The sequence below is a fragment of the Ostrinia furnacalis genome, unplaced genomic scaffold, assembly GCF_004193835.3.
Source record: "Ostrinia furnacalis isolate ACB-3 unplaced genomic scaffold, ASM419383v2 OfSCF1253, whole genome shotgun sequence".
NCBI classification, from domain to species: domain Eukaryota; kingdom Metazoa; phylum Arthropoda; class Insecta; order Lepidoptera; family Crambidae; genus Ostrinia; species Ostrinia furnacalis.
Window position 1 is genome coordinate 70,979 of NW_021131492.1, and position 27,645 is coordinate 98,623.

Consider the following 27,645-nt stretch of genomic DNA (forward strand, 5'->3'; position numbering starts at 1 on the left):
CGGTCAGAAAGTCTTTTTATAAGTACAGACACACTTTAATTCAGCCTTTTACTAGCTTAACTACTAAAATATTCTTAACAAGTGACAATCAAAGAAACATTATTTTAGGTATTTTCACCTTATTAAAAACGAACAATTATATTCACCTCTTTAATTTATCTACTACAAAGAAGTAGGTATAATTCGCAATCAATTAACAACCGTATCACAATGTATAAGCGAATCTTTTTTCACTTTATATCTTGTTAGATTAACGATTGTATTTTTATTGATAAGCTGATAATATAAGTCTATTGATAACGTCACCCAATCAATTTGGTTTCAGTTTTCGTTCAGTGCTGTGGTGGCCAGTTGCTGTTAGTATACGAACGGCTTGTGAATGAAGTGCGTGTTTTTATAGTGCATATGACATCGATCAAGCATACAAAAGTTTTTCGCGACTTCTCCAAAATTAGTTTTCAAGAATGGCTGGTACAGATAACGCTATGAGCAAGGTACCTAAGTTTTTATTTAATTAATTCACTTCTCGGGCTTCTGGACCAGCGATCTGGTGAAGGTCGCGGGAAGTGCCTGGATGCGGGCGGCGCAGGACCGGTCTTTGTGGAAATCCTTGGGGGAGGCCTTTGTCCAGCAGTGGACTCATTCGGCTGAAACGAACGAATACTTCTTGGGCAGTCAGTAAACGTTACTTGTCGCTTTTTTAGGTAGGTATAGAACGTGTTTAAGAAATAAATCTGATTGGAAATACATACATAATATCTGAAAGGATTCTGGGAAGATTTTAGTAAAATTAAAACTACATCATTCAATATTTGAAAAAAATCATACCCATTTTGAAAATTATAAATAACTTGAAAAACCCACGATGTGGGTTCAATTCCCGCCTTAGGCAGTTCGATTTTTTCAAGTTATTTATAATTTTCAAATTAGTTTGAGATGCGACTCTAAACGCTAAAAATTTAATAACTAAATCATACCCAGTAAACAACAGTAAACAAACCTAGACCTAGCAATAGACCTTATGATGATATGTAAACAAAAAATAAAAAATTGAAAGTGCTTTTTTAAAACCTATTTGCAGAAATAAATGAGTTTAATTACAAACAAAAAATATTTCGATTATTTCAAATGGCAAGTCAGTAAATAAAGAAGAAACGAAAAACACAAACAATGTAAAACATGTTTAAATAATGTATAGAAATGTACGAACAAACGTAATTGATGTACTAACTCGATTTTATGACATTTTTATCAATAAATTTATATTACTATCGATAACTGTGATAGCTACGAAGATTTCGATCTAAATCGCATTTTCACAATAACAGTACAGATTTCGTCCTATCTATTATCATAGCGTGACGCGATAAAACACGAAAATTACTTTAGGTTAATAAACAATCTTTACTATTAGAAGAGCTTCTTTTCAACTACTAGACGTCCACTGCTGGACAAAAGCCTTCTCCAAGAATTTGCATAGGTTCTTGGTGCAGTTAACTCACTTAAAAACATGTTAAATTATTTGTTTTAAAAGCTACAAAAGAAATAGGTACCTTTTCTGTGAAAAATCCCACTCTACATATTGCGATATATGAGATAGAGACTGCTGACTAATAGGTAAGATAAGTAGATGGTCAGTATTCAATTGATCTCTTTCTTATAAGTTTTATTATTTATACAGGGTGGAAGATGGTGCCTAATAATGCTCTATTGAACCATATAATATTACTTTAAAGTATAATTTTCGCGCGCCTTTTTGACTTTTTACATTGCAGTTATAACTATTGCGACGTGCGTGCGTATTTTTCTATGAGTGAAAAACATTATCCACGCCTGTAATTTAAAACACCCTGCAAGCAAAGTCATCCTGTATGTAGTAAACGCATTACCGAGCATCGAGCACTTTAGAATCCTACTTCTAAGCTAAGACAGCATACAAACTCGACCACCAAACAGTTTACTATTACCAAAATGCTTAAACATTACAGCATCCGAAGTACTCGCCAGATGTTACCCTTCGAAACTAAGCAATCTGCAGGTAGTTATATTCTCACTAACAGTTGTGGTGTGTTCAGAAGCAATTTAAAACTTTACCTAGACCTCGGAGTCGGACACAGGTGCATTGCCCCACATATGTTCATAGAAATCAGAGCAAAGTTTTATCCAACTCTGTCTAGCGGTGTTTAAGACTATGCAAGAACAGGGAATACGTTGAGTAGCTCATTATAATTTGAGTAAGTTTTTTTTTATTTTGATTTTAAGTTATTAAATCTATTTCTAAATTAAATGGTATGGTGGCTATTTTATGGAATACTAGCTTTCCGCCCGCGGCTTCGCCCGCGTGGAATTTTGTCTGTCACAGAAAAACTTTATCGCGCGCGTCCCTGTTTCAAAAACCGGGATAAAAACTATCCTATGTTCTTTCCCGGGACTCAAACTATCTCTATGCCAAATTTCATCAAAATCGGTTGCGAGGTTTAAGCGGGAAAGCGTAACAGACAGACAGACAGACAGACAGACAGACAGACAGACAGACAGACAGACAGACAGACAGACAGAGTTACTTTCGCATTTATAATATTAGTTGGGATGGGATGTAGCCTACACCTGTGAAATGCTAGTGTTTGAGCATCCTGTAACTTAACCATGAGTTGACATTAAACTTCATTGCTAGCCAGTGCGTCAAAAATTTATAAAGATTTTAGTGCTTAATTGTACCAAATATTCTCACGGACCCGCTGGGAAACAAAATTCTTTCGAATTTTTAATGTCGTGGACCAGTTGGTAATCAAAGTATGAACTGATTTTTTTTAAACAATGGAGCTGTAGACCTTTTATTAGCTCTGCTGAAGGGTTGAACATGATGCTTAACTTTCATAGACAAACAAACAAAATCTTTAGTATAAAGTATAGATTTGTGTATTAATCCTAAAAAACTTGTATCAAAGCAGCTCCATAAAATCCATGTTCCAAGTCATAAACATAAAGTATGTGGGTAAGAACTTAGCTCTACTCGGAAGACGAACTTGTGCATAATATTATTTGAATAGGGAATCGAACGAAACTTGCCGGCTCCATTGTGGTCTTCATAGACCCGAATTTACATTTAAATTAGCATTATTTTCTTGTTTGAAGGGATTAAGTTCTAAGAGCTCCCTGATTTTGAAACTTGTTAATTAGTTATTGGGACTTGTGTATGGGATAATATGTTGAGTACACATTTTTGTTGTAAAAATAAATAACATTTTAGCTTAGGCGCAGACCACCAACTTTTAGTTGGACGATAGTTGAGATCGATTTTAATTTGTATGAAGAATCAGCCGATACCAAATCGGTGTTATGTGCACACTTTCATTCATACATTTCCATACTGCTGATTAACAGCCCGACTCAATAATCGGCCGACGAAAGGCCTGTAGTTGGCGGCTAGGCTTACTACTACCATTTATTTTAAGATGCCGCAAAGATTAGCTTGGTAAGTCAACTAACTGGATGTCAATTATAAAAATAAAGATTTGCCTTGGTCTGAAACCGAAAACAGTTTTTTTTAAACATGATAAGGCAGGTATTTGACCGTAATCGCATCTGGTGTTAACTGGGATGCAGTCTAAGATGGAATATAATTATCTGCCCTGTAAGTGCCTATTCACTCTCGCCTTGAAAAGCCTGGATTATTTTACAAAAACAAATATTGAGTTAAAATAATATTGGTGTTATCGTTACACATTAAATTCGTGTTGCTACCAAAGTTAATTGGTTTTTAAATAAATCAGTGAAATCAGTACAGCTCTCCAAGTTTTTCATCTCCCTTTTGATGTCATTTTATAAAGTTGATATTTTATTATTCACATCCGGATTTTCATACATTAGTTTACTGTAAAAATATCTGCTGTTTTTGCAATTTAGATTTCAAACGAAAATAAAAATGTTATTCTGTTCCATCAAAACAACTTTATGTAATAGATGGATTTATCACCCTGTATATTTGACTGCTATTGGCTTGATGTGTGCTGGAGCTAATGGAATTAAAGGTTTACTCCAAATCTGATTTAATCAGATGCTTCTGGGAATTTTCGATTCGGTGGATTCGCAGGTAATCTCACTATAGTCAATAGCTCAACAGACTCTACATTTTGTTGGAAAATAACACTTATTAGAACTGCATAAGATGCTACAGTTATTGATGTGCTTTAGTTTGTACTATCAGTAGTTACTTAGCTTTGGTAGTTTTCTTGTACGTGACCATTCATACAAATGAATCCAATTTGGGTTTAGGAATATTTGGTAGAAATGATGATAACATTTCTTGAATAAAGTAAAATTATTCCAACAGGAATTTATTATTCTGTGGTATAACCTACTTCAGAGTATATTCTACATTGTAGAGTATACACATTCAAACCACCATGTTATTAAATCACCGTGTCACTCCGTGGCAACATAATGATTGAATTTTGATTCCATTAACTTCCATCACTCTCTATATTGATAAGGTAGATGATTCATAATTTGTTTTACTTACATTTTGTATAATAAAAACATGTTTTGTTGCAGCCAGACAAAAATGGCAGTACGCCAGTCGGAACAGAAAAACAAGATGGCGAAACGCCCGAGCGAGCCAAGTGGGGAAGCCCACTGGAGTTCATACTCGCTTGTCTAGGGTATGCTGTGGGGCTGGGAAATGTTTGGAGATTCCCGTACCTGTGTTATAGGAGTGGAGGAGGTAAGTGGTATAGCCTTTATTTCCCTCCCTAGGTGGTAAAAACTTTATCCTCTATACACGCCTGAGCGAGCCAAGTGGGGAAACCCAGTTTATACTCGCCTGCTTAGGATATGCTGTGGGGCTGGAAACGTTTGAAGATTACCTGTGTTAAGAAGTGGAGGAGGTTAGTTGCGATAACTTTTGCTTCTGCTACGTATTGCTTTAAGGAGCGAAGTACAAAAAAGAAAGCGAAATAATCAAAGAATTTTATTACATAAAATAATATACTTGATAAATATCGAATGTTTATTTATGTCATATGTCATAACAATGAAATCGCATGTTGCTAAGCAACCATAAAGAAGGTCAGATATGACACGCTTCCGCCGCGATTCCTGGCTGCAGCACTGCTGGCACCAGTGGCGCCGGCAGCAGCTGGTCTAGATGGCGTGTCCAGGTCAGACCGCCGTCCGTACGCACGACATAGTGCAGCTTGCCCAGGCGCTGTACCACTGTGGCAAATGTCCACTTCTGAGCGGAGCTTCCGTAAAGTCTAGCCTGCACTCTGTCTCCACAAACAAAATGTCTTGTATGTGAGGCCAATGTGTCATTAGTTCTCGATGGAGAGGTTGATGGGGTTTTGAGCATAGTATGAAGTCTAGTCCTTACTTCTCGGCCAAACATGAGCTCGTAAGCTGAGTGTCCACTAGCGCCAGGGGTACGCCTCAGTCGGTATTTAATCACTAAGAGTTTATCCATTAAGTCGCCTCTCTCCCCCGTCATTGCACGCAGTGCTCTCTTGATGGTCTGTACGAACCTTTCAGCTTGGCCGTTGGTCGCTGGGTGGTATGGTGCGGTTTTTCGGTGCGTTATTCCGCATTCTGTCATAAAATTTTCAAATTCTGTTGATGTGAATTGGCGGCCGTTGTCTGAAACTAATATATGAGGCATTCCGAAAGTAACAAATAATTCATTTAATTTTTTTATGCACCATGAACTTGTAGTGGTTTTTGTTGGGATAATTTCAACCCATTTTGAAAATGCGTCAACGATAATGAATAGATAGTGTCCATTTGATGGACCTGCGAAGTCAATATGAACTCTTTGCCATGGACCGTTTGGTTCTTCCCAGTGATGAATAGGAGCTCGAGTTGGTTGATTCTGTTCTAAACGACATGCTCTGCAAGATTTGACCTTATTTTCTATGTCTTTGTCTATGTTCTTCCAATAAACATAACTACGAGCTAGTAACTTCATTTTCAGAATACCAATATGGCCCGCATGTAATTCGTTTAGTATCTGCATGTGTAAGTTTTTTGGAATAAATACCCTACTTCCTTTTAAAATGCAATCATTTTGTAGAGTAAGTTCATTATCATTGTACCCATAATGTTTCAGAGATCGTCCTGACTTTAGCGCTTCTAGTATAGGCTTAAGTTCATTATCTTTAGCAGTTTCTCGAGCGATGACTTGCGGCCCTATCTCCAGTGTGTTAATTTGCTGTATTTGGTACGCACAATGCTGGTCTATTGAATTTTCTTTAACATTTTCTACAGGAAATCTGGATAGGTAATCTGCATTGGAGTTATTCTTTGAAGTTCGGTATTCAATATTGTAATCGAATCCAGATAAAAAATGTGCATAATGAAACAATCTCATGGTGCTGAGGGCTGGCAAGGTTTGGTTCGGGTGAAAAATCGAAGTTAATGGTTTGTGATCAGTAATCAGTGTAAACTTTCGACCGTAACAGTAATGGAAGAATTTCTTTAANCATTTGTTGAATTTCCTGTTCTAACAATTCTTCGTCCACTTGAGATTCTATTTCTTCTTGTGTTTCTAGAAATTTTTGTAATGTATTTTCCAATGACTGTAGTCGTGATTCAATCTCTTCGTTACATAAATTTTCCTGTACGTTCAAGTAATTTTCTGTTCGTGTAAGGGTTCCTCGTAGTGCAGCTCGCACTCTGGTGTAGTTTTTATTTGAATTCGGCATCCTGTCGCCAATTTATTACATAAAATAATATACTTGATAAATATCGAATGTTTATTTACATGACTATGTCATAACAATGAAATCGCATGTTGCTAAGCAACCATAAAGAAGGTCAGACATGACAAATTTAAACTATACTTTTTAGGCTGGTGTTCACTTGTCTTTAAACACAACTAAAAAAACTGACCGTTTTTGGCTAGGTACTGCATTTGCTTTGTTTAACAGTGCAGTTTGATTATGCAGTTTTGATTATGAACCGGCAGACAGTGGTGACTGAGTTTGTTGCGGCGCGGCGGCGCTTCTTCTCAGCACTTGCCAAATGTTGGTCACGGAGCGCTGGTAGGGTAAAAAGATTATGAAACACGTAGAGGCGATTTGTCAGTTACTATTTGAATAGTCTATCTATACAAATAAAGAAATTTTGACTTTGACTTTGACTCAGTAAGGAACGTGAAAGCATTGCGATTATGATAATGTTTGTTGCTGGTGGTCCATTGTAAACTGCCTTGTGAACCTATCTCTTGCGTATTAAACAAAATTGTATTTTTATTATCAAAAATGAATGAATAATACCTAATGATATTGTACAATATTATTAATAGATAAACTTCACTAGCAACAGATTTGGTGGTATTCCGGCAAAAACCTTTCAAATTCATAATGAAAAGAAACCGTTTGATACTAAAAGGCGTATTATCAAATCGAATTTTCCTCATAGATAATCTTCTTAATATTAAAATAACATTATCAGATGATATTCGATGTGGGGCTTAAGATATAATACTTATGGCCTTGATGATGTACTCAATATTAATAAAATTGTCAAGCGTCTAGTGAATTTTTCCTCTCACTTAGGTACGGGACTATTCCCACCTCTCGTTCCCATCGCTACAACTCCTGTGTAGCCAGGATCTACATCTTGATCGCCAATTCCTCTCACTTGCAAATTGAATAGTGGATTATTATGCTTAGTTAGGTTTATAAATACAAAAAAGTGCCGTCACATGAAATATTTTTTTTAGTATAAACTGAATTGAATAAGAATAAACGAAGAAGTTTTTGAGCATTCTCATTCATTATTTTAAGGATAGTTAGAGTTATTACTCTACTATGAAATTTTGTTTCAGGTGCTTTCATCCTGGTGTTTTTATTGATGATATTCCTGATCGGTCTTCCAATTTTCTACTTGGAATTATACATCGGACAGTACAGTGGACTGGGACCGTTAAAGGCCTTCCAGTCCATTGCTCCCTTCTTCAGTGGACTTGGATACTGCACCCTGGTTGTCATCACCATCATCTCGATATACTACATGATCATCATAGCGTGGACTTTGTATTATACCATCGTGTCCATCGCTGGGAGCCTGGATTGGGGATCGTGTGAAAACGACTTCAATGATTTATGTAAGTATCATTATTCATTATTATAAGCTCATTTTGTATCTAATCCATCAGGATGAGTCTCTCATTTACCAGATGTACCTATATGGATTTGGCACACACTCCCTAACCCCATGCTATATTGAGCCCTACTTATCAAATCTTTTTTGTTTTGCTTGAAAGGTAGTATTTTTCTCATCCCTTTTCATTGGATTTTAAATTGACTCTATCATAAATTAAATTTGTTATTTTTTGTATTTGTTAAGTTATTAGCATGTTTTAATACTCCAATGTGTTTCTAATTTGGCTTATGTGTCATTTTTCCTGCGAATGAGGGTTTTCGCGATTGAAAAATCCGCCAGATGGCAATACGCGAGGTCCAAATGCTGCATGATTGGTTATTTTTGACATGACATTGACAGATATGTCAAAATCCACCAACCACGCAGCATTTGGACCTCGCGTCTACGTATGCCATCTGGCGGATTTTTCAATCGCGAAAACCCTCATTGATTGAATGTTGTGGAAACCTTATTGAATATAAATAAATCAATAAAATATCCTACTAAATATTTATCTCTAGATTGCTACAGCGGAGCATACGACAGGGACTGCAGGGCGCAGAACCTCACCGGTTACCACGTCGAGACGTACTACAGAGGGAATTGTACCGCAATCGGGCAGATTTGCCTCCAAACTGGGTCCCAGCCTTTCAACGCGACGCACTGCCTCGAAGGGAATGTCGAGATCCCGTGGTACACAAACGTCACTAGGATTCTGGCGTCGGAACAGTATTTCAAGTAAGTAACAATTTTTTGATACTTAAATAACTAAACTCAACAGTTTCATTATGTAAAAATCTTTTATGTTTTGTTTTCTTTGTATTGAGTTCACCCAAAACAATTTTTATGTACTTACATTTTCGCGTTCGCGATATCACACCTCTTTTTCGCAGGTCAGGGGTTAATAACGGACGCCATTAAAGACTTGCTGTTTTTATAGAGTTAAGAATTACTTAAATTATAAGCTCATGAATATTAGTGAACATATCGGCAAAGTATCTTCTGTTACTAAGTTGTACAAAAATCGGTATGTTGACAGTTTGTAAAGTGGAATTAAGATTGTAATGATACTGTCAAACAGAAAGAAGATCTTATAAAATAATACCCATTTCGCATTGCACTCCAGTTTTATCTCGATTTCAATTTCTTAGCTAATACTGATAGCACTAACCTTTCCATTATCAGGCACGAACGTTTTAATGAAAATTCAATTTATCAGTTCATATCTCGTAGGTATTCAGTGGAATTTAAGACAAATGATAAGAGGTATACGCCCAAACGGACACGCGCAGTTTATAACTTAATACGGTTGCAAATACAGGAGGTGTGGGTATTTGGTTATCAGTTGAGACTGGATTATGACATATTTCGTTTAAAATCTTGCGATGACGCATATTTCCGTAATGATATACCGTAATAAATAAAATAAAATAAAATAATAAAAATGATATCTACAGAGTTTTGATTGGCTATATAAGGACGAGGGTATTAGCTAAGTACTATAGCACTTAGCTTAGGCGCAGACTACCGATTTTTAGTTGGCCGATAGTTGGATCGGGCTGTTGATCAGTATGGAGATGTATGAAAGTGCGCGCGTTACACCGATTTGTTATCGGCCGATTCTTCATACAAATTAGAATCGGGCCTAACTATCGGCCAACTAAAAGTTGGTGGTCTGCGCTTAGGCTTAGGTTCGGCCAAACCAAAGCGTGCACCCTGCGTGTGCGATGACGATGGCGATCAGTAGAAAACAGTAGGACCGCCATCGCACATACGTACAACTAGGTCGTATGTAAAACGGGGGTGTGGTTCTAGCAGAGTAGAATATTAAGACCACCCCACTCTTCCCGTAGATGTCGTAAAAGGTGACCCGGGGACTTTAAGCGAAAACCCGGTTTCCCCAGCCTTACTAGCGTGGGCAATCTAGAGCAAATCCTCATTCAATCGTGCGCCTGCAATAGAGACTAAAATGACCTGTAGCCTTATTCACGTAACAAAACTTCAACGACAACAAAATACTGAATTGCGATCTATCGAGTAATCGTTCTATCAAAATGACCCTTGTGAATACGGATTTAGAACGGTTTTTCAATGGGACGACGTAACAAAACTTCAATGACAATAAATCGCTGAGTTGCGATCTTATCGAGTAATCGTTCTATTAAAAAGGACCCTTGTGAATACGGATTTAGAACTGTTTTTCAATGGGACGACTTCTGAACGTCAGCGAGATCTTGACTGTCAAAATACGTGAATTAGGCTACTGATGACGATGATGGACTTTCTTGCAGCGAACGCGTCCTTGGCAAGGGTGACGCTACCTGGTCCAACTGGGGAACTATTCAGTGGCACTTGGTTGGCACACTGTTCCTTTCGTGGCTGATTGCGTTCTTCTGCGTCATCAAAGTGAGTATTTATTTCTAAAAGTTATGTAGGTACACTTGTCAAAGTAGGTAGGCCTACTTGTGTCTTTGTCTATTATACGGCACAAGTAGCGAAATAAATAAGTGAACTTAAACTGAAAACACTTGAACTGAAAACAAAATCCTTTCTTTGTTTCTGTCACGACGTGCCAGTATCCTAAAAATCTCGTAATAGACCTCAGAAAGTAGTTTCAATAGCAATCAGAACCATAAATGAAACCAATATTTAAAAAATTACGATCACCTCTTGTCAAGCAATATCGAACCGTTTTAAACAATTGAAGATCACCTCTTGTGTAGTCATCATTATGGAACCATTGAAACAAATGGCGATCACCTCTACAACAATATCGAACAGTTTTAAAAAAATGAATATCACCTCTTGTGTGGCAATATCTTTTTAAACAAATGAGGATCATCCCTTTTTGTTCACAGGGTGTGAAATCCGCGGGGAAAGTGGTGTACTTTACTGCGTTGTTTCCATACGTTATGCTGACAGCGCTGCTCATCCGAGGAGTGACGCTGGAGGGGGCTTCGGAAGGGATCCTGTTCTACCTGTCCCCGACTTGGGAGACGCTGCTCAGTGCCCAAGTGTGGGGTGACGCTGCTTCACAGGTAGGCTAAGTTCTAAAATCAGCTTAGTGCGAGATAGGCTCATATGATGTGGGCTCAGTGTAGTAGAATTGTATTAATATTTTCCGCGACATTTTTTTTATTTCCCTTACTTTAAATAGGTATTCATTTATTTATTTAAAGGCACAACCACAGATGATTGAACTATTTCCATAACCAAAAGTTTCCTCATTACTCCTGAAAAATACAATCGTCAAGTGGAAAATTCTTGGTACTTGCGGCTTTCTGATATGTTTTTAACACCCGTTATTGTAGAAGCAGCTCATTCGCAAGTTTGCCGTTTGGTTCTTATAAAACTGGGATCTAATTTCAACTAATCGAAAAAAGCATAGTACACCATGTGTTTTAAGAAATCAGATTATTATCCTACCTATTTACAAATCTCGATGTCGCGATAAAAAAACAATAATGCAGTTTTGTCTGATAACAAATCAAAAATCAATAAAGTTCTTGAATCATCTTTGACAAAGATCTTCAGACTGAGCTATCTTGCACACTTGAATGAATCTGCCTATTATAAAGTTATTTTGAAAAAGTCTAGATCTTTGATTATTCCACGAGAATGAGGTTGTTTTTATCTTGAATCTTGCATCTTTGGAAAATATTGAAAGCGTACATTTGATTAGAGAATCCCAACGGAGAGGAAGACCTAGATTATTGCGATAAAAGTTTCTTAGTCTGTTTGTTGCAGCTACTGCGCGAGTTGTTAGGCCCAGAACAGACGGTGAAACGCAACTGCAACGAAACTTCAACTTTCTGATAATTCTGATGAATGAAACTGAAACTGAAAGTTTCAAACTGGTCGCATCATGTGTGGTATCTCAACGGACGCTATGGCAGAAACTTAGATGCAACTCAAAAGTAACTAGCAGTTGCAGTTTCGTTGCAGTTGCGTTTCATCGTATGTTCTGGGCCTTGCCGGTTGGTTTTACTCGTAAAAGTCGCTGCTTTTTATGAAAATACAAAATAATTTCGAATTAAAAATCATCGTACTTAGCACTAAATACATAAGGCATATTTCAGTCAGCGTTAAATAATTCGTGACATCCAAAGTAGTCAAAAAGTTGATAATACAACGTTATTCCAATAAAATTGTAACAAAGACGACACGTGTTGCGAACTTTTTGGCTACTTGAGTGTCACGTAGTTTTTGACTCTGACTGTTCTTAATAACGTGTAAGAACTTGCGAATTGGATAAAAACAATCCAATGGTTAAAAAAAAATATTTTTCTATTTTTTAGGTATGTAACGTTTGCCCTTCATAAGTAAAAATTCTCTTTAGTCCTTATTTTGAGCTAGAGCTTCTCTCCAAATAAAGTTTTAATTCTGGCCAAACCATAAATCTTTTAAAAATAAAGACGTAACTTAATTAACTTGGAACATCCGTAAAACAGCCATCAATCTATCGAGATAGATTGACCCGCCGAAACAATCTTGTCTCCGATCGTGTCTAAATAAATAAGCACCGCAGTGTACGTAGAAGAGCAGTAGTTTCCCACATCTATCCATTTAAGTATGAGCACAAGAGAGAACCTTGATACAAAAGTAAATAAACCGTACCAGAAGTAGGTACTTAGAGCCAAAGCACACGTCGTGTCGCTGCGTCATCTTACATAGAAATTTATCTGTAGCGGGCACACGAGGGGTGTGGCCGCGTCGTGCGATACGGCGAAATTTTTGCGGTGCAGCGCCCCAATGCATCGTGTGATTTGGCTCTAACTTGTTTAATATTTGAAATACAAGTATGTACGTACATGAGTGATAAGCTCATACGGCTTACATTTTATGAAGTCCCTTTGCGATGCAAGAGTAAATAATATTTAACTAGAACTTTTTCCTGCTTGAGTTTAGAAAATTACTTTGGAAGATACATACGTGACTATACAAATTATCTATAAACGAGAACTATGTTGTGAGCGATGATGTTCAAAATAAAGTAAAGGTCTATTCTAATATTTTGTCTAATATAGCTTTTCCCGCGACTTCACCCGCGTTAAATTTCGTTTGTCACAGATCGTCATAAATTATAGCCTATATGTTATTCTGGGCTTTAAACAATAATACTGTAAAGTTTCATCAAAATCCGTTCAGTAGTTTTTGCGTGAAAGAGTAACAAACATCCAGACATCCAAACTCGCATTTATAATATTATAAGTAAGATATTAAGATTTTACTCTAATTTCCCATAAATTAATACCATAAAATCAGCCAAAAACGTTGTAGAGAAAATTGTCATATTTGTTATTGGATAGAGTGACACTACTGCCACAGTTTCTGTACTGTTATAGCAGTCTTCTGAAGTGATTAATAAAATTATCTCAGATCAGTGCGTTTATCTGCCCCATTAGAATCTACAAGTTTATGATACACCATTTATTGCTAACTTCTTGGAAGTTTTTATTGGAAATAAATTAACCGTGAAAATATTCTTTGGTGAAACTTCAAAGGCAGATTAAGTTGGAGATGTTTCTAAAGAATCATTAAACGGACTAAAAATAAAAATTATCTGCTCAATTTTGTTCCAATCATTGGTTCATGATAAGCAAAAAGCAACAAGTTTTAAATAAAATTCATTCATAAGAATAAGTTAAGTTGTTCTAAAGTAAATTAATCTACATAGAAACAAATAGATGTTTCCCAGAATGTGTGTTTATAATATTATTCGTAGAAATGTAGTCAACAAGATGAAATGAGTTGAAGTGGTGGTTCATGTAGGATATTTACTATGTTAAACAACATCGCTAATTGTTAAACCCAAATTACATTTTCAATATTATTATGTTCATGTTTAAAAAATACTTTGTGATTAATCACGTTGCTGCACGAAAAATGAATTCAATATATGAAATAATTACAGCAAGCAATATACGGGTGCTATCAGTATTTGGTTATCAGTCATTGTGTTCATTAAACCTGCATAAAAATGTTGAGCCTTCACTCACAAGTCTCAGAAATTAACTGACAGTAAATTGGGCACAAAATTAATATTCCATATCATTTTCCATTACATTACTGATTCTGATTGAACAGAATAAGATTAATTCGTGGAAAAGTGCATGATGACGATTGGTGACGCAAATTATAAAACAAATGACGACGATAGGCCCTTAATTATGGGACGAGCTTAATTATCGCACCAAAAACATTTACATGTAAAATGTTGGCAACACGAGACCATCATGGCTCGCGTTGTAAAAAGTATAGCCATGATTATAATTCTAGACGCTACTAGACTCTAAGGCACAAAACAGACGGTGAAACGCAACTGCAACGAAACTGCAACTGCTAGTTACTTTTGAGTTGCATCTAAGTTTCTGCCATAGCGTCCGTTGAGAGACCACACAATACATGACGCAACCAGTTTGAAACTCTCAGTTTCAATTTACTTTCAGTTTCAATTCCATTCATCAGAATCATCACAAAGTTGCAGTTTCGTTGCAGTTGCGTTTCACCGTCTGTTCTGGGCCTAACTAATCACACTCTACACGTTACGTATCTTCTTTTTCTATGCTCTAACCCTTTTTACCAATATTGGGATCAGCTCTTCTTGTTCTGAGGCACCAGGACAGTCTATCCTGGGTTGTCGCTGTACACGCTACGTATATTATTACATTAATAAGCTTGAGTGCATATGCGTATGGTTTGACCACAATATAGTCCAGCGGTGGCGGGATTCAAACGAGCGTTACCCGGATCTCGGATCGGACAATTTGACCTACACCGTTGTGCTATTGTCGACTAAATTGGCCAATCCGTCAATCTTTTTAAATGCTTATTCTTGTCTCCAGATCTTCTACTCGTTTGGAGTGGCCTGCGGCTCCCTCATCACGCTGGCTTCATACAACAAATTCACCAACAACTGCCATTTTGACGCGGTGTTTGTGTCATTCGCTAACTTCGGGACGTCGATATATGCTGGCTTCGCGGTCTTTTCTGTGCTTGGGTTCCAAGCGCAGCAGATGGGAGTTAGTGTTGATGGTAAGTCTTTTTCTTCTTCCTTTTCATCATTGACATCATCATCAAAATCACCATTTTTATCGTCATTATCATCATCATTGTTTTCATCGTTAACATATTAGTCATCTTTCTCATTTTTAGAACGCCATGTTAAGTAAAGTGGGCAGCACATAAGGCTTAGCCTCAGTTACACCACCACCAGTGTTTTTGTCTGGAATTTTAGAGACTTTTGACTTTTGTTAACAAACGTCACACGCGTTTCAAAATCACACCTCGAGTAAGAACTGCAAGAACTTCGATAGTTATTGTCTTTAATATACCTTTTAATTAACCAGGCTTAATTGTAGCGACCAAATTAATACACATTTCCTTGCACATGCACAAATTTACGCAAGCAAATCCATGCCAGTGATGTGTTTGAGTACAATAGGCGTGCAACAAGGAACTCGATCGCTTATTAACGAACAGCGGCTTGGTCCAGTCGAGTTGATTAATCTACGGAGTAAGAGCACACAGCCGCGGGCGCACTCGGCTGCTGGGGAAGGGCCGGTCCACACTAGGCCAAAAGCTATAACTGCCCGGCGAACTTCGTACCGAGATGGTACATAATACGTCGCGACCTGCGAAATCATTAACCTCCTTTTTTGAGTAGCCGATGTTAATCCGGGGTGTCAGCTACCTACATACCAAAATTTGTCTAGCCGCTCTTGAGTTACAAATGGTTTAATTAACACGAATGGTTTTATGTATTTTTGGTTATATTGGTTATCTTTGAGGATAGCCTAATTCGATTCTATCAAATGCCTCCCCCAAAACTTTCCACAACGTCTTACGTTACTCCCATCCAGATGTTCCCGCGACACTCCAGATCGTAAGTCCACAAAGTAAGAGGATGCCTAAGCTGGAATCAAGACACACGCGTATTTCGGCACAGACTTTCACCGGGTGTTAGACGTTGCGGATCTATATTCACTTCGACACTGTCGTCTCTTGAACTAGAAATCATTCCCAAACCAAATTTTCTGTCTCAAAATATTAATTCTGTAGATCTTACCAATATCATGAAAGATGTAAATCGACCCTAAACGTGGTGTTGTTCGCGCTGCTGAATAAACTACCACGTTCAAACATGTTTGCAATGCCCACTCGGTTTGTGTAAATGCGCCCCAAAGGTTTGCTGTTGCGATTCTTTCTCGCTTTGTTTGGGAAACTATGTGTGTGGGAAAATATACAACAAAATGTAGGCTACTTATGCCTACCATACATAATGTTGTGTAAGAAAACAGAGCCGGCTATGCCCGGAGTTTCTCTGCGTGATCGAATCAGAAATAATGAAATTCACAGGAGAACTAAGTAACCGACATAGCTCGCAGAATTGCTAAAATCAAGTGGCAATGGGCGGGGCATATTATCCTAAATGTAAATTTTTTGCACCGCCTTACTCTTTCTGCATGACCCGTGGTTGACTGGCAGAGAATGCCATCCGGCATTAAGTCCGCCACAGTGCATTGTTTCTATGTGTGGTATAGTTTAAATAAATAAATATAGCTCGTAGAGACTATGGCCGTTAGGGCAGAAAAGTTCTCGAGTGGCGACCACGGACTAGAGGACGAAGCGTGGGCAGGCCTCCTACTAGGTGGACCGACGATCTGGTAAAGGTCGCGGGAAGAGCCTGGATGCGGGCAGCGCAGGACCGTTCATTGTGGAAAACCTTGGGGGAGGCCTTTGTCCAGCAGTGGACGTCATTTGGCTGAAACGAACGAACGAACGAAGAAAACAGAACGACAGATTACTAATAAATAAGTTACTCGACAGTCTATGAAACTATCTTCATTGCTTATAGATGTTTATTTATACATCACTCACTGTCTGCCTATGATACTGTATGAAATAAATTTTCTGATCTGTCTATCTCCAGTCGCGTTTGATACGAATATCAGGAAGATTACCAATATTCCAACATAATAACTCGACACTGGAGGCTTCATTATGCCCTATCACGGATCAACGATTATCTATGACAGTAAATAATTGTGATAAACTCCAGACTCTGATATAGAGAGTCGATCGTACACGTGACTATAGGTAATAAGTATTTTTATCAAAATACATATGGGACTATTCTCACCCCTCGTTCCCACCGCTGCAACTCCTGTGTAGCCAGGATCTACAGCTTGAACGCCAATAAAAACCCAACCAGTGAAGGTCAAGTTTGTCCCAGGGCAAAGTTGAACTGTCATTGGACCCGCAAGAGGAGTTCGAAGTCAAGGTTCGACTTCCCTCCATTGCAAAGCGGATGACAGGTGACAAACAAAGGTTTGGTAACCTTGAAGAAAAGATCCTAGACCTATTTTTTAAGCTATTAGCTACCTGCCAATACATTTTTCACAAAATCGCTTAAAAGCACGGAATACATTAGTGTTTTTACATGAAAGAGTGCATTCGCTTCAACCAAAGGACGTCTATTGTTGGATGAAGGCTTTACCCACCGATTTCCACAAACCTTCCCTCCCTTCCCTCGACCATGACCAGATCGCCCGTCCAAAGAGTGGGAGGCCTGCCTACATCCTCTAGTGCGTGGTCACCACTCTACAAATTTTCTCCTTAATAGCCATCAGTTTTAAGAGCTATGTAGCCTGCCTATGTCTATGATACTCGTTACGATAAAAAAGAACAAGTGACAAGATGGCATATCATCTTCCCACTTATTTACGCTGATGATATTATTTTGCCGCGCTTGCCAAGTTGCGGCTTACTTAATTGGTCATCTATTCGACGGTAATGAGACCAGCACATACCACTGCAATCGATTTGATATTGGATAATTAAGCTGCTGATACAACAATTAATATAATTATGTTAAGCTGCTTGATACAATAATTAATTAAACTTACACGCACATAGTTTTCAAGGCGAGAGTGAATAGGCACTTACAGGGCAGATATGTACCATCCTAGACTGCATCTTCCTTAACACCAGGTACGATTGCGGTCAAATACCTGCCTTGTCCTGAAAAAAAAAAAAGTTTCTTGCGAAGACTTTGATGTCTTTTAAAAAATACCATTAGGCGATGGACTTCACTTTTATAAGCCTTTGGGTATCACAGCAACAATTAATACACCTACCTAATCCACAAAATTTTTCATGCATACCTAATAATTTATGTTCCTCCTCCAAGTTTTACTAAATTCCTGTTAGTTATATAAAAAGAACTTCTAAAGATTGTGATCTTAAACTTAGTGAAGAAAATCAGAAGATGCTCATCTTTCACACGCGAATATTACATTAACGTATTAGCCGTTATTTGATACAACTATGCTTACTTGCCTAAAATTCCAGCAATATCAAAGGCCTATCTAATGCCTTCATAAAAAATATACACTCGGATCGCAATATCGTGATCATTCGATATCCCGATTAATACCGGGATTATTCGATTCTTTCGCACACGGCAGCCAATCTCATAACGTTTGCGAACACCGCCGCTGTAATATTTATTGTTCAATCAATCCATTATCTCGCTAGCGGAATTCAAACAGACGTACTGCAGTACAAATCATATGGGAATCGTAGTTATGCGCCGATCAATTTGTACCGAATTCATCTCACTTCATAAATAAAAGTTTAACGTTCGGTGTATTCGTTATCTGGTTTTAGTATCGGCATTTAAGGATTTTAGATAGCTGCTACTAGGAAAGTTATATTGGTCTGGTGCCAGGGGATTGCATGTTTTCGGTCTTTTTCAGATTTTTTGCACAAATTAATGGATTTTAATTTATATCGCGTACTTACTAATGTAGATGAATACTCGTAGAATAGGGTAAACTGCCAGTCATTGGACAGTTATTTACTGAATTAAAAATAGCATTTATATTTCTACAACTGAGAGATTCCGACTGATGGAGATAAAAAGGCGTTTTTTTTAAAGGAATATTTATTTTAAGAAAATTCAAGGGTTGTTTTGTCCAATGACTGGCAGCGTCCAATGACTGTCGGTTTACCCTATATGCTTTATACCAAAACAGACACATAAAATAAACACCAAACCGAAACGGCACAATTTCGGCGGCTTTATTGCTAAGAAGTGATCTTTTCTAGACCATCCAAAAAGACAAAAGCTGTTTTGTTCGTTTTTGTTTCGGCCAAACTACGTCCACTGCTTGAAAATTTTAAGACAATTGTTCAAAATTAAATGTTTACTTTCATATCACGTGTTTCATTTATTTATACAAAACGGCCTCTTTAAAGGAATTTGACAGGCTTTTTTATATTTTATATGTATAAATCTATCATTTTTGTCCCCAGACGTGGCTCAACAAGGTCCAGGTCTGGCATTCATCGTGTACCCCGAAGCGCTGCTGCAGATGCCAATACCCCAGATGTGGTCCATTCTCTTCTTCATCATGCTGTTTATCCTCGGTATTGGATGCCAGTTCGCTGGCATTGAGGCCATAAACACAGCCATTGTTGACCAGTGGCCGCATCTACGGAAGAATTATTGGAGGGTGAGGATTATAAATTGGATTTTTACTGCTCCTTCGATTATCGGGAAGAATTCCAAGACAGATAGATATCCCCCGGGACTACGGGATATTCCCACCTCTTGTTCCCACCACTGCAACTCCTGTGTAGCCAGGATCTACAGCTTGACCGCCACAAAAACCCAACCAATGAATGTCAAGTTTGTCCCGGGGGAAAGTTAAACTGTCATTGGACCCGCAACGAAATTAATCAGAAGAACATAGGAGGAGTTCGAAATTAAGATTCGACTTCCCTCCATTGCAAAGCGGATGACAGGTGACAAACAAAGGTTTAAAACCTTTAAGAAAAGATTATCCCCCGGGACTACTCAACCTTCATTGGTAGGGTTTCATTGAAGGTCAAGCTGTAAGTCCCGTGCTGTTTGGATTCGTTTCAGCCAAATGACAGTTTCTGCTGGACAAAGGCCTCTCACAAGGATTTCTAGAACAACCGGTCCTGCGCTGCCCCCATCTAAGTACATTCCTTCCCTAATTCGTCAGGCCATTTAGTGGGAGGTCTGTTCACATCTGAATGCCACATCATAATCAAGAACTTTTTCCCCTAACGGCTGCTACTAATGCTAGCTTTTGTCTAAACTGAAGCGTGTCTTTCTATTGGGTACGTTAAAAACATGATTCACGTACCCACCTGAGTAATAACAAAAATGTTATCAGCATTATCGACACACAGGCATTAGTAAACTCATCAAAAACCTAATAAATATTAAAAGTATTGATACCTACCCTATGTTCATTAAAGGTACTGTAATATGTTATGGACAAAGTGATTAATAGGAAATGAGGCATTTTTTACACAATAAACACTTACATTGGCCGTTCATGTACCTATACCTACCTATTATACCTGTGATAAGTGTGGCAAGTTTCTTTAGCTACTATTTTCATAAGTTAGTTTACCATTCATAAGTTTTTAAAATAAGTTTTAATTGCAATCAACGAACGGTCTTCATTCATTGTGAATTTACTTGTTTTCTGATGTTTACTTGTTTTGTCTTCGACATGAACAGCTAGCTGATGTTCAATTGTTTTTCTTATCGTGTTGTTGCTCATTTTAGTTTTTGTCAAGAGCATGTTTTATTTACAACCGTAAGCTGTAAGTCTTTAAAATTAGATAGCTAATGGAAACTTTTCTTTACAGGTCACAGCGTTCACTTGTTTCTGCTGCTTTATTCTCGGTATTCCCATGTGCTTCAGCGGTGGGATATACTTGTTCACTCTACTGGAGTGGAATACCGCTTCGTGGGCTATTCTGCTCATTGGAGTTGCACAGGTAACACAGATTTCTTCATTATTTACTTATTATGTACGTAAAAATACGTCGTCTTGTAATTTTAAATAATTCGATCCCAAAAAAAGTTGGAAAAATTGAATAGTTGAGTCAGAATTGATTTACAAAATGGAAAACATTTCTTCAAAGATTCAGAAAACATCGAAAGCATTGACTCCCTTTTATTGCTATTGTTATGTCAATATTTCACTATAAAAATGTTGTAGAAATGTTAATATTTGTTTAAAAAATAAAAAGTTTTCATAAATATAGAGCACTGAAAACAATGGAATTTAGAATCAAATACCTACAACTCTTTTTTATCGGCCTCGAACCTACCCAACGCTCTTGTTAATTTATCTTTGACCAAAATGCATATTATTTACAAACACTTAATATTGAATTTTTATTAACGCATATTTTGGTACAGTTAAAACATGAATAAAATTATGAATGTTTTAATGTTGCGTTTTAATGGGGCGTTTAATTACTTTGCATATTTTTTTATACACAACGGGAAGCTCTTGATTTGGATCTCACCAGATGAGAACTCAGTATTTCTTCCCGAATAAAAATACATTTATAACTTTTTTGTTGGTGTTTCTTTATAACTTTTTCTTGGTTTATCGTTTTCCCTTTGTAAGTTATCTGCACCAAAATATACTTCAGTTCAGATCAAACCCCAACCTTTAACTATAGCAAATCCGCGGCCGTGCCTGCATTTCGGATTGTCCGCCGGATCCATATTAATTACCGATCCTCTGACAAATAGTGCACTGCAGTATCGTGGAGCTACGGAATCAACCGGGCCATGGACGATTTGGCCGACATGAAAATGAAATTCAACCCTTTCCTGCGTTTCTACTGGAAGGCGGTGTGGACCGTCATCTTGCCTATTGCCAGTGTGGTAAGTATGATTTATTTTCATCACCATCATTAAATGTCAGTCATAGGACGTCCACAGCTGAACATAAGCCTCCCCCAATGATTTCCATAATGACCGGTCTTGGTAGCATCCATCCAACAACGCGTTCCTTTTACCTTTGTGAGGTCGCCTGTCTAGGCAGCATCCATTCTACACATTTGTGACGTCGTCAGTCCGCCTTGTAGGTGGACGTCTTACGCTGCGCTTTCCGGTACATTTCACTCCAGAACCTTGCTGGCCTTGATTTTACTTTTTATGTTTTGAGCACCAAAGAAGAAGTACAAAGAATGGTGATCTTAGAAGTTCACGTTCTAGTATACTTTATAGTGATGATTAGAATGGAGGTGGACAGGTGACCTAGAAATTTTCACAGGAAGATGCTAAAATGATGATGATTACGAGTACAGTGACTCTACTACGGCTGAGATATTATATATTTTGACGGCCGTTTGGTGTAGTGGTTCAGAACGGACTACTATGCCGAGAGGTCCCGGGTTCGATTCCCGGCGGGGCAAAAATTGAAATGATGAATTTTAATTTCTGTGACGGGTCTGGGTGTTACTATGTATAATATGTATGTAATTATAAAAAAAAAAGTATATAAGTAGTATATCCGTTAAGCTAGCACCCATAACACAAGCATATTAATTGCTTACTTTGGGGCTAGATGGCGCTGTGTGAGATTGTCCAAAGATATTTATTATTATTATTATTATAGGTAGTATTAATTTGTAAGCAATTTAGGTCATATCGCGACAAAAATGTATAAGATTGATGTAAATAGATAAAAACTGATCATATTTATCTTGTATTGTATTGCGTGGAATAATTAAAGATCATCAATCACATATCGCCAAAATCGGTATCAATTGACGTCATATAAAATTTAATATGTCAGTAGCAGTAACTAGTAGTAACATTAAATATTTATACCTGTATTTTCCACGAAGCTGTCCCATTTTATCTGGCTGGATTTTAGAGGTAATCAAGCTGTAGATCTTGGTAGCACAGAATTTATAGTAGCGGAGACGGTATAATTTACAGCTTACCCTTTAAAACTTGTGGTGTAGAATAAGAAACTCTTTGACTCTCTTTGACGCCAAACAAACTAAAAATTATTTTAAAAATATTACAAAACATTATAACGCACAGTGGGATTTAGTTCCAGCTATCCATTTTCGGTCATGTCGTCTTGTTCTATCGCAAAGAATTAACATTTTGATGAGAGCGAAAGAAAAAGTGGAAATGGGTAGCTGGAACTGTGGCCTATGGCACATTTTAGGCGACCTTATCTCTAGTTTTGTTTTTGAAGACAGCTGAAAGTTTTGTGAGAAAAATAAATGAAAAGAAAGTCTGAAAACTGAAAATTTCACTGCATTATTTTGTAGTTTTAACAGACGTAGCATTCCAGATATTCGCCGTACTTTTACTTGGCAATTTTCACTTCATAAAAGCACAGATGCTTTTGTTATTTGTTCAGTCTTGTTTATTTTGTTGCTAGGTTTATTGTGAGACTGTAACTTTTAGTATAAACCTTAGATTTGTGGAATCAATTCCATAGATATCTGCAATAATAAACGTAAGGTATTGCTTTAAAACTACAAAATGGTACTTATATAACAGATTAAGAAATGATACAGGTAAAAGTTGGAAGGAACTGATAATGAGTACCTATTCCTAAAGCGCTGATATTCAGCCATTTCCCCTTCTCTTAAAGTCTTACTCAAAAAATGGTCACGGGGGCTTATAATGGAAATCACTAGTGTTGTGTCACTTGCAGTTTACGGCTACAGCAGTTTGAGGTCTGTGGTTTGTTTTAGACTTATACGAGGGGAGTTCAAAAAGTAATGAGAATGGGATACTACTAGCTATCACAAAAATCTGAAGAAAATAGGGTAGGTAGCTTAATTCTTCACTAGAAACTGGTTTTAGGCCTTTTTGGAGAGTCAAGAAAATCATCCGATTGGTCGCGTTCAGGTAAACGCAAAGACTTGTCTTCACTAATTAGTTATTTTTTTACACAGGCAATTCTGATCTTCATTCTCATCAACTGGACGACACCAGCGGTGGACGACTACGTGTTCCCACTGTTTGCTGACCTGCTTGGCTGGGTAGTGGGCATATCGACCTTGATCTTCTTCCCAGTGGGAGTGGGCTGGGCCTTTTACCATGGATATGTAAGTGTTATTATTATGACCTTTACTTGTAATCGAACCTTACTTTAATAAGACATAGACACATACGCTCACATGCACAGAATAAGGTCACTTTTAATACAAAACTGTGGTAAATCACCTGTTAAATGCTGTGTTTTTTGACAAAAAATTAAAATAAATTACCCAAAAACTCGAGTGGCGACCACGGGCTGGAAGACGTAGCGTGGGCAGGCCTCCTACTAGGTGGACCGACGATCTCGTAAAGGTCGCGGGAAGAGCCTGGATGCGGGCAGCGCAGGACCGTGCATTGTGGAAAGCCTTGGAGGAGGCCTTTGTCATTTGGCTGAAACGAACGAACGAACGAACCCAAAAAATTACATAAATTCTAATTCGAGCTTTGAATTGCAATAATCATACCCGAATAAAATAATTTTAAACTTTACTGTAATGTACTAGGTAGTTTTCAATTTTCTTGCTTCAACCTTGAAGTATTTTAGAAACTCACTGAGAAAGTGCAGCCAGTATCTTTTCCTCATCGACGTCGGTCTATTTTTTAATTAAATGTTTGTTATTAATTATAAAAATCCAATTTATTTATTTCAAAAGAAAATTATTAAATGTAGGATTAGGAAAAATAATACACAGTTACTTTATCTAAAACCGGAAGCCGAATCTTTGATATAATAATATTCACGAGCCTTCATTGGAGTTAAACAAAAATCCCCTCAGACGGATCAAATCTGAATAATTGGATCCAGCAATGGGAAAATGGGACCGAGAGTGGTACACAATACCACTGTAAGGGTCACTTGGTATTATCTTGATTTTTGAGTACCATTTGTTGGTCAAGAGCGCTTGAGTCGAGGACCACTCGCGTCAACGAATGACGTTCAGGTGGTTTGGTCAATGGTGGGGTACTGAGGAGTTCCGTTATTGCGATGAAATTAAGAAAACAATGGGACAAACGATCTTCTCTAGTCTTAAATTATTTATATTATTTAGCACAACCACTGAAGCTACGTAATCGACCTGGGGGTGGAGCACTGGTAACCTAAAATAAGGGTTTCCTGAAACCTATATCACGCATCTCTTTCACACACAAGGTGCCACAAAGTATGTAATTATGTAAAAAAAATATTTTTGGAGAATTACATAAATTCAAAACAATCTAAATCAATAATTATTATCTTTGTTTGTATAGAGTAGACTATTTAAATTAGAACTTACAGATCGTCAAATGCTCTTAAGGAGCCATATCTCTTTTTTTTTGCCCTATCAGCGCTTCAAGACAAACATTTGTCAAATGCTGAGAAGAAGCGCCGCCAAACTCAGTCACCATTGTCTGTCATGAGCCGTACACGAGCTATTTATTGTACTGATTACTATCGTTTAAAACGAACATTCTCTTAAAAAATAAATGCTATTATTAAATCACAACAATGGAGGCGTTATTAATAGTAATATGTAGCCCAATGGCTAGCAACTCCTTGGTGGCTCAGTGGTCAGTCAGACTGTCGATTAGATTATATTTCGATCCCCATCGACCGCTGGACTATTATGGTAAGCCCAGTTAACACAGGAATTTATAATATACCCAATAGAGGTATCGTTCGTTCGTTCGTTTCAGCCAAATGACGTCCACTGCTGGACAAAGGCCTCCCCCAAGGTTTTCCACAATGAACGGTCCTGCGCTGCCCGCATCCAGGCTCTTCCCGCGACCTTTACCAGATCGTCGGTCCACCTAGTAGGAGACCTGCCCACGCTACGTCTTTCAGCCCGTGGTCTCCACTCGAGAACTTTCCTGCCCCAACGGCCATCGTTTCTACGAGCTATGTGCCCTATAGAGGTTTACAGGAAAATTATTAATGTGTACACTAAATATTGGGGGAGGCCTATGTTCAGTGGACGTCCTATGGCTGAGATGATGATGATACTAAATATTTATTTATTTTACGAATTTGCAATTTTTTTTAGATAATAGTCAAAACTTTTTCCATAAAACAGTACTCAAGACTCATTCAGTGCCTGGAAGTATGGGAATGGCACGGGAAGAGTAATTTTGACATAATAATGACGTGACAGAGCATACAAATCTGAAGTTTCGCTGACATTTGACGTAACAAAAGACACCCTCCCGTACCGCTCCCATACTGACTGAGTTATGGTATAGATGACCCACGCTGAACTGTCCCGCCAAACTCAATGACAGGGGGGCGCTACCATCGTTCAACTATATGGTTTCCAACATGGCAAAAATCTGAACCAGCGATCCGGTATTGACGGTGGCGCCCCACTGTCAATGTCATCGACAGGACAGTCCAGTATTTTGGAACTATACCTGTACTATTACTTATTCTGTGGTTATGGGCTATACCTATAATATTTTTTTTATTCATTTACGCTTTTGCACATACAATTGTACAGTGGCGGACTTAATGCCAGGTGGCATTATCTGCCAGTCAACCACAGGTCGAGTAGAGAGACTAAGGCGGTGCAATAAATATGACGTTTAATTAATATACTTACATAGCATTAGATAAAATAAATAACAAGAATACATATTAATATAATATACATACACCTAGATACATAAACATAATAATAATATTGGCGTACACAAAACACATGTCAGAGATAAGAAAAAAGTTTTAGTCTTTAAAATGATAAATATAATCTCATTCATATACAATTTTTTCTAATTTTTAAATTGTTTATTCCAGAGAGGAAAGGAACTTTTCACTACAACGGAGGACTGGAAGCCGGCAAACAAAAAACTACTCAATAATTCTGGATCTGAATCCTTAGAATCTGGTCTCGACAGTTCACAAAACAACTTAGATTATGTTAATGATAATATGGTAGCTAGATAAACTAAGTAAGAATAATTATTAGATTATTTATTAATATTATTAATTATTATACGTAATTATGTTTGACAATAATTGACTAGCAAAATTAATGTCAGGCTACAATTTATTAAAGAACCTAAATAACAAAAAAAAAACATTAATCGTAGTATATGAATTGCTACTTACTTATATGACAAATTGATGTGTAGAAAGTAATTAGATTTTTTTTTACTTTTTTGTAAGAACAATATTGTTACTTCTTTGACCTCGAAAAGAAAACAATTGCGACATGACAATATGCATCACAGCTAACCAATAGAAATTCTTTATAAAAATTATATCCGTATTTATTTACAGAATTTTACAACTTATACCTATGCTATAGATACGCCCGTAATCACAAACGATGCTTGCTTAAGTGATGCAGCAAATCGAACGCACAGCGTTGAATAGAGCTCTGTGATTGATTTGTGTGTCCTCACACTGTGAGACCTCATAGTAATGTTTGTGAAAACGGGCGATATACTTTAATATTGTACTTAAAAGTAAACTTAGTCATATCAAAACTTATGAATCCCGTATCGGGAGGACGACAATAAATAATTATGATTATGGACTTTAGACATTACTAATAATAATTATTATAATAGTCAGGTATTTTTTTAACTAAGCGTAAATCTGATAATATTCTTAAGATTAATATTTTGATTACGAGCTGTATCTATGTACCTATTAAATAGTGATAATGATATAA

The 27,645-nt window shown here is 37.4% G+C and overlaps 1 protein-coding gene across 1 annotated transcript; it reads left to right on the forward strand.

Moving 5' to 3' along the window:
* The first annotated feature begins 327 nt into the window (after positions 1–327).
* Positions 328–27,645, forward strand: LOC114352118 (sodium- and chloride-dependent glycine transporter 1). The gene is made up of 12 exons (XM_028303588.1): positions 328–494; positions 4,555–4,723; positions 7,823–8,101; positions 8,661–8,877; positions 10,431–10,545; positions 10,998–11,177; positions 14,985–15,174; positions 19,459–19,658; positions 20,833–20,964; positions 21,734–21,868; positions 23,911–24,063; positions 26,763–27,645. Exons 1-12 carry the CDS (start codon positions 465–467, stop codon positions 26,910–26,912), a joined length of 1,950 nt encoding a protein of 649 aa, XP_028159389.1. The 5' UTR covers positions 328–464; the 3' UTR covers positions 26,913–27,645.

Coding starts and splice junctions, on each gene's coding strand:
- LOC114352118 (XM_028303588.1), top strand. CDS start 465: ATGGCTGGTACAGATAACGCTATGAGCAAG. Junction 10,546..10,997: donor CGTTCTTCTGCGTCATCAAA/GTGAGTATTTAT, acceptor TTTTGTTCACAG/GGTGTGAAATCCGCGGGGAA. Junction 15,175..19,458: donor GATGGGAGTTAGTGTTGATG/GTAAGTCTTTTT, acceptor TTTTGTCCCCAG/ACGTGGCTCAACAAGGTCCA.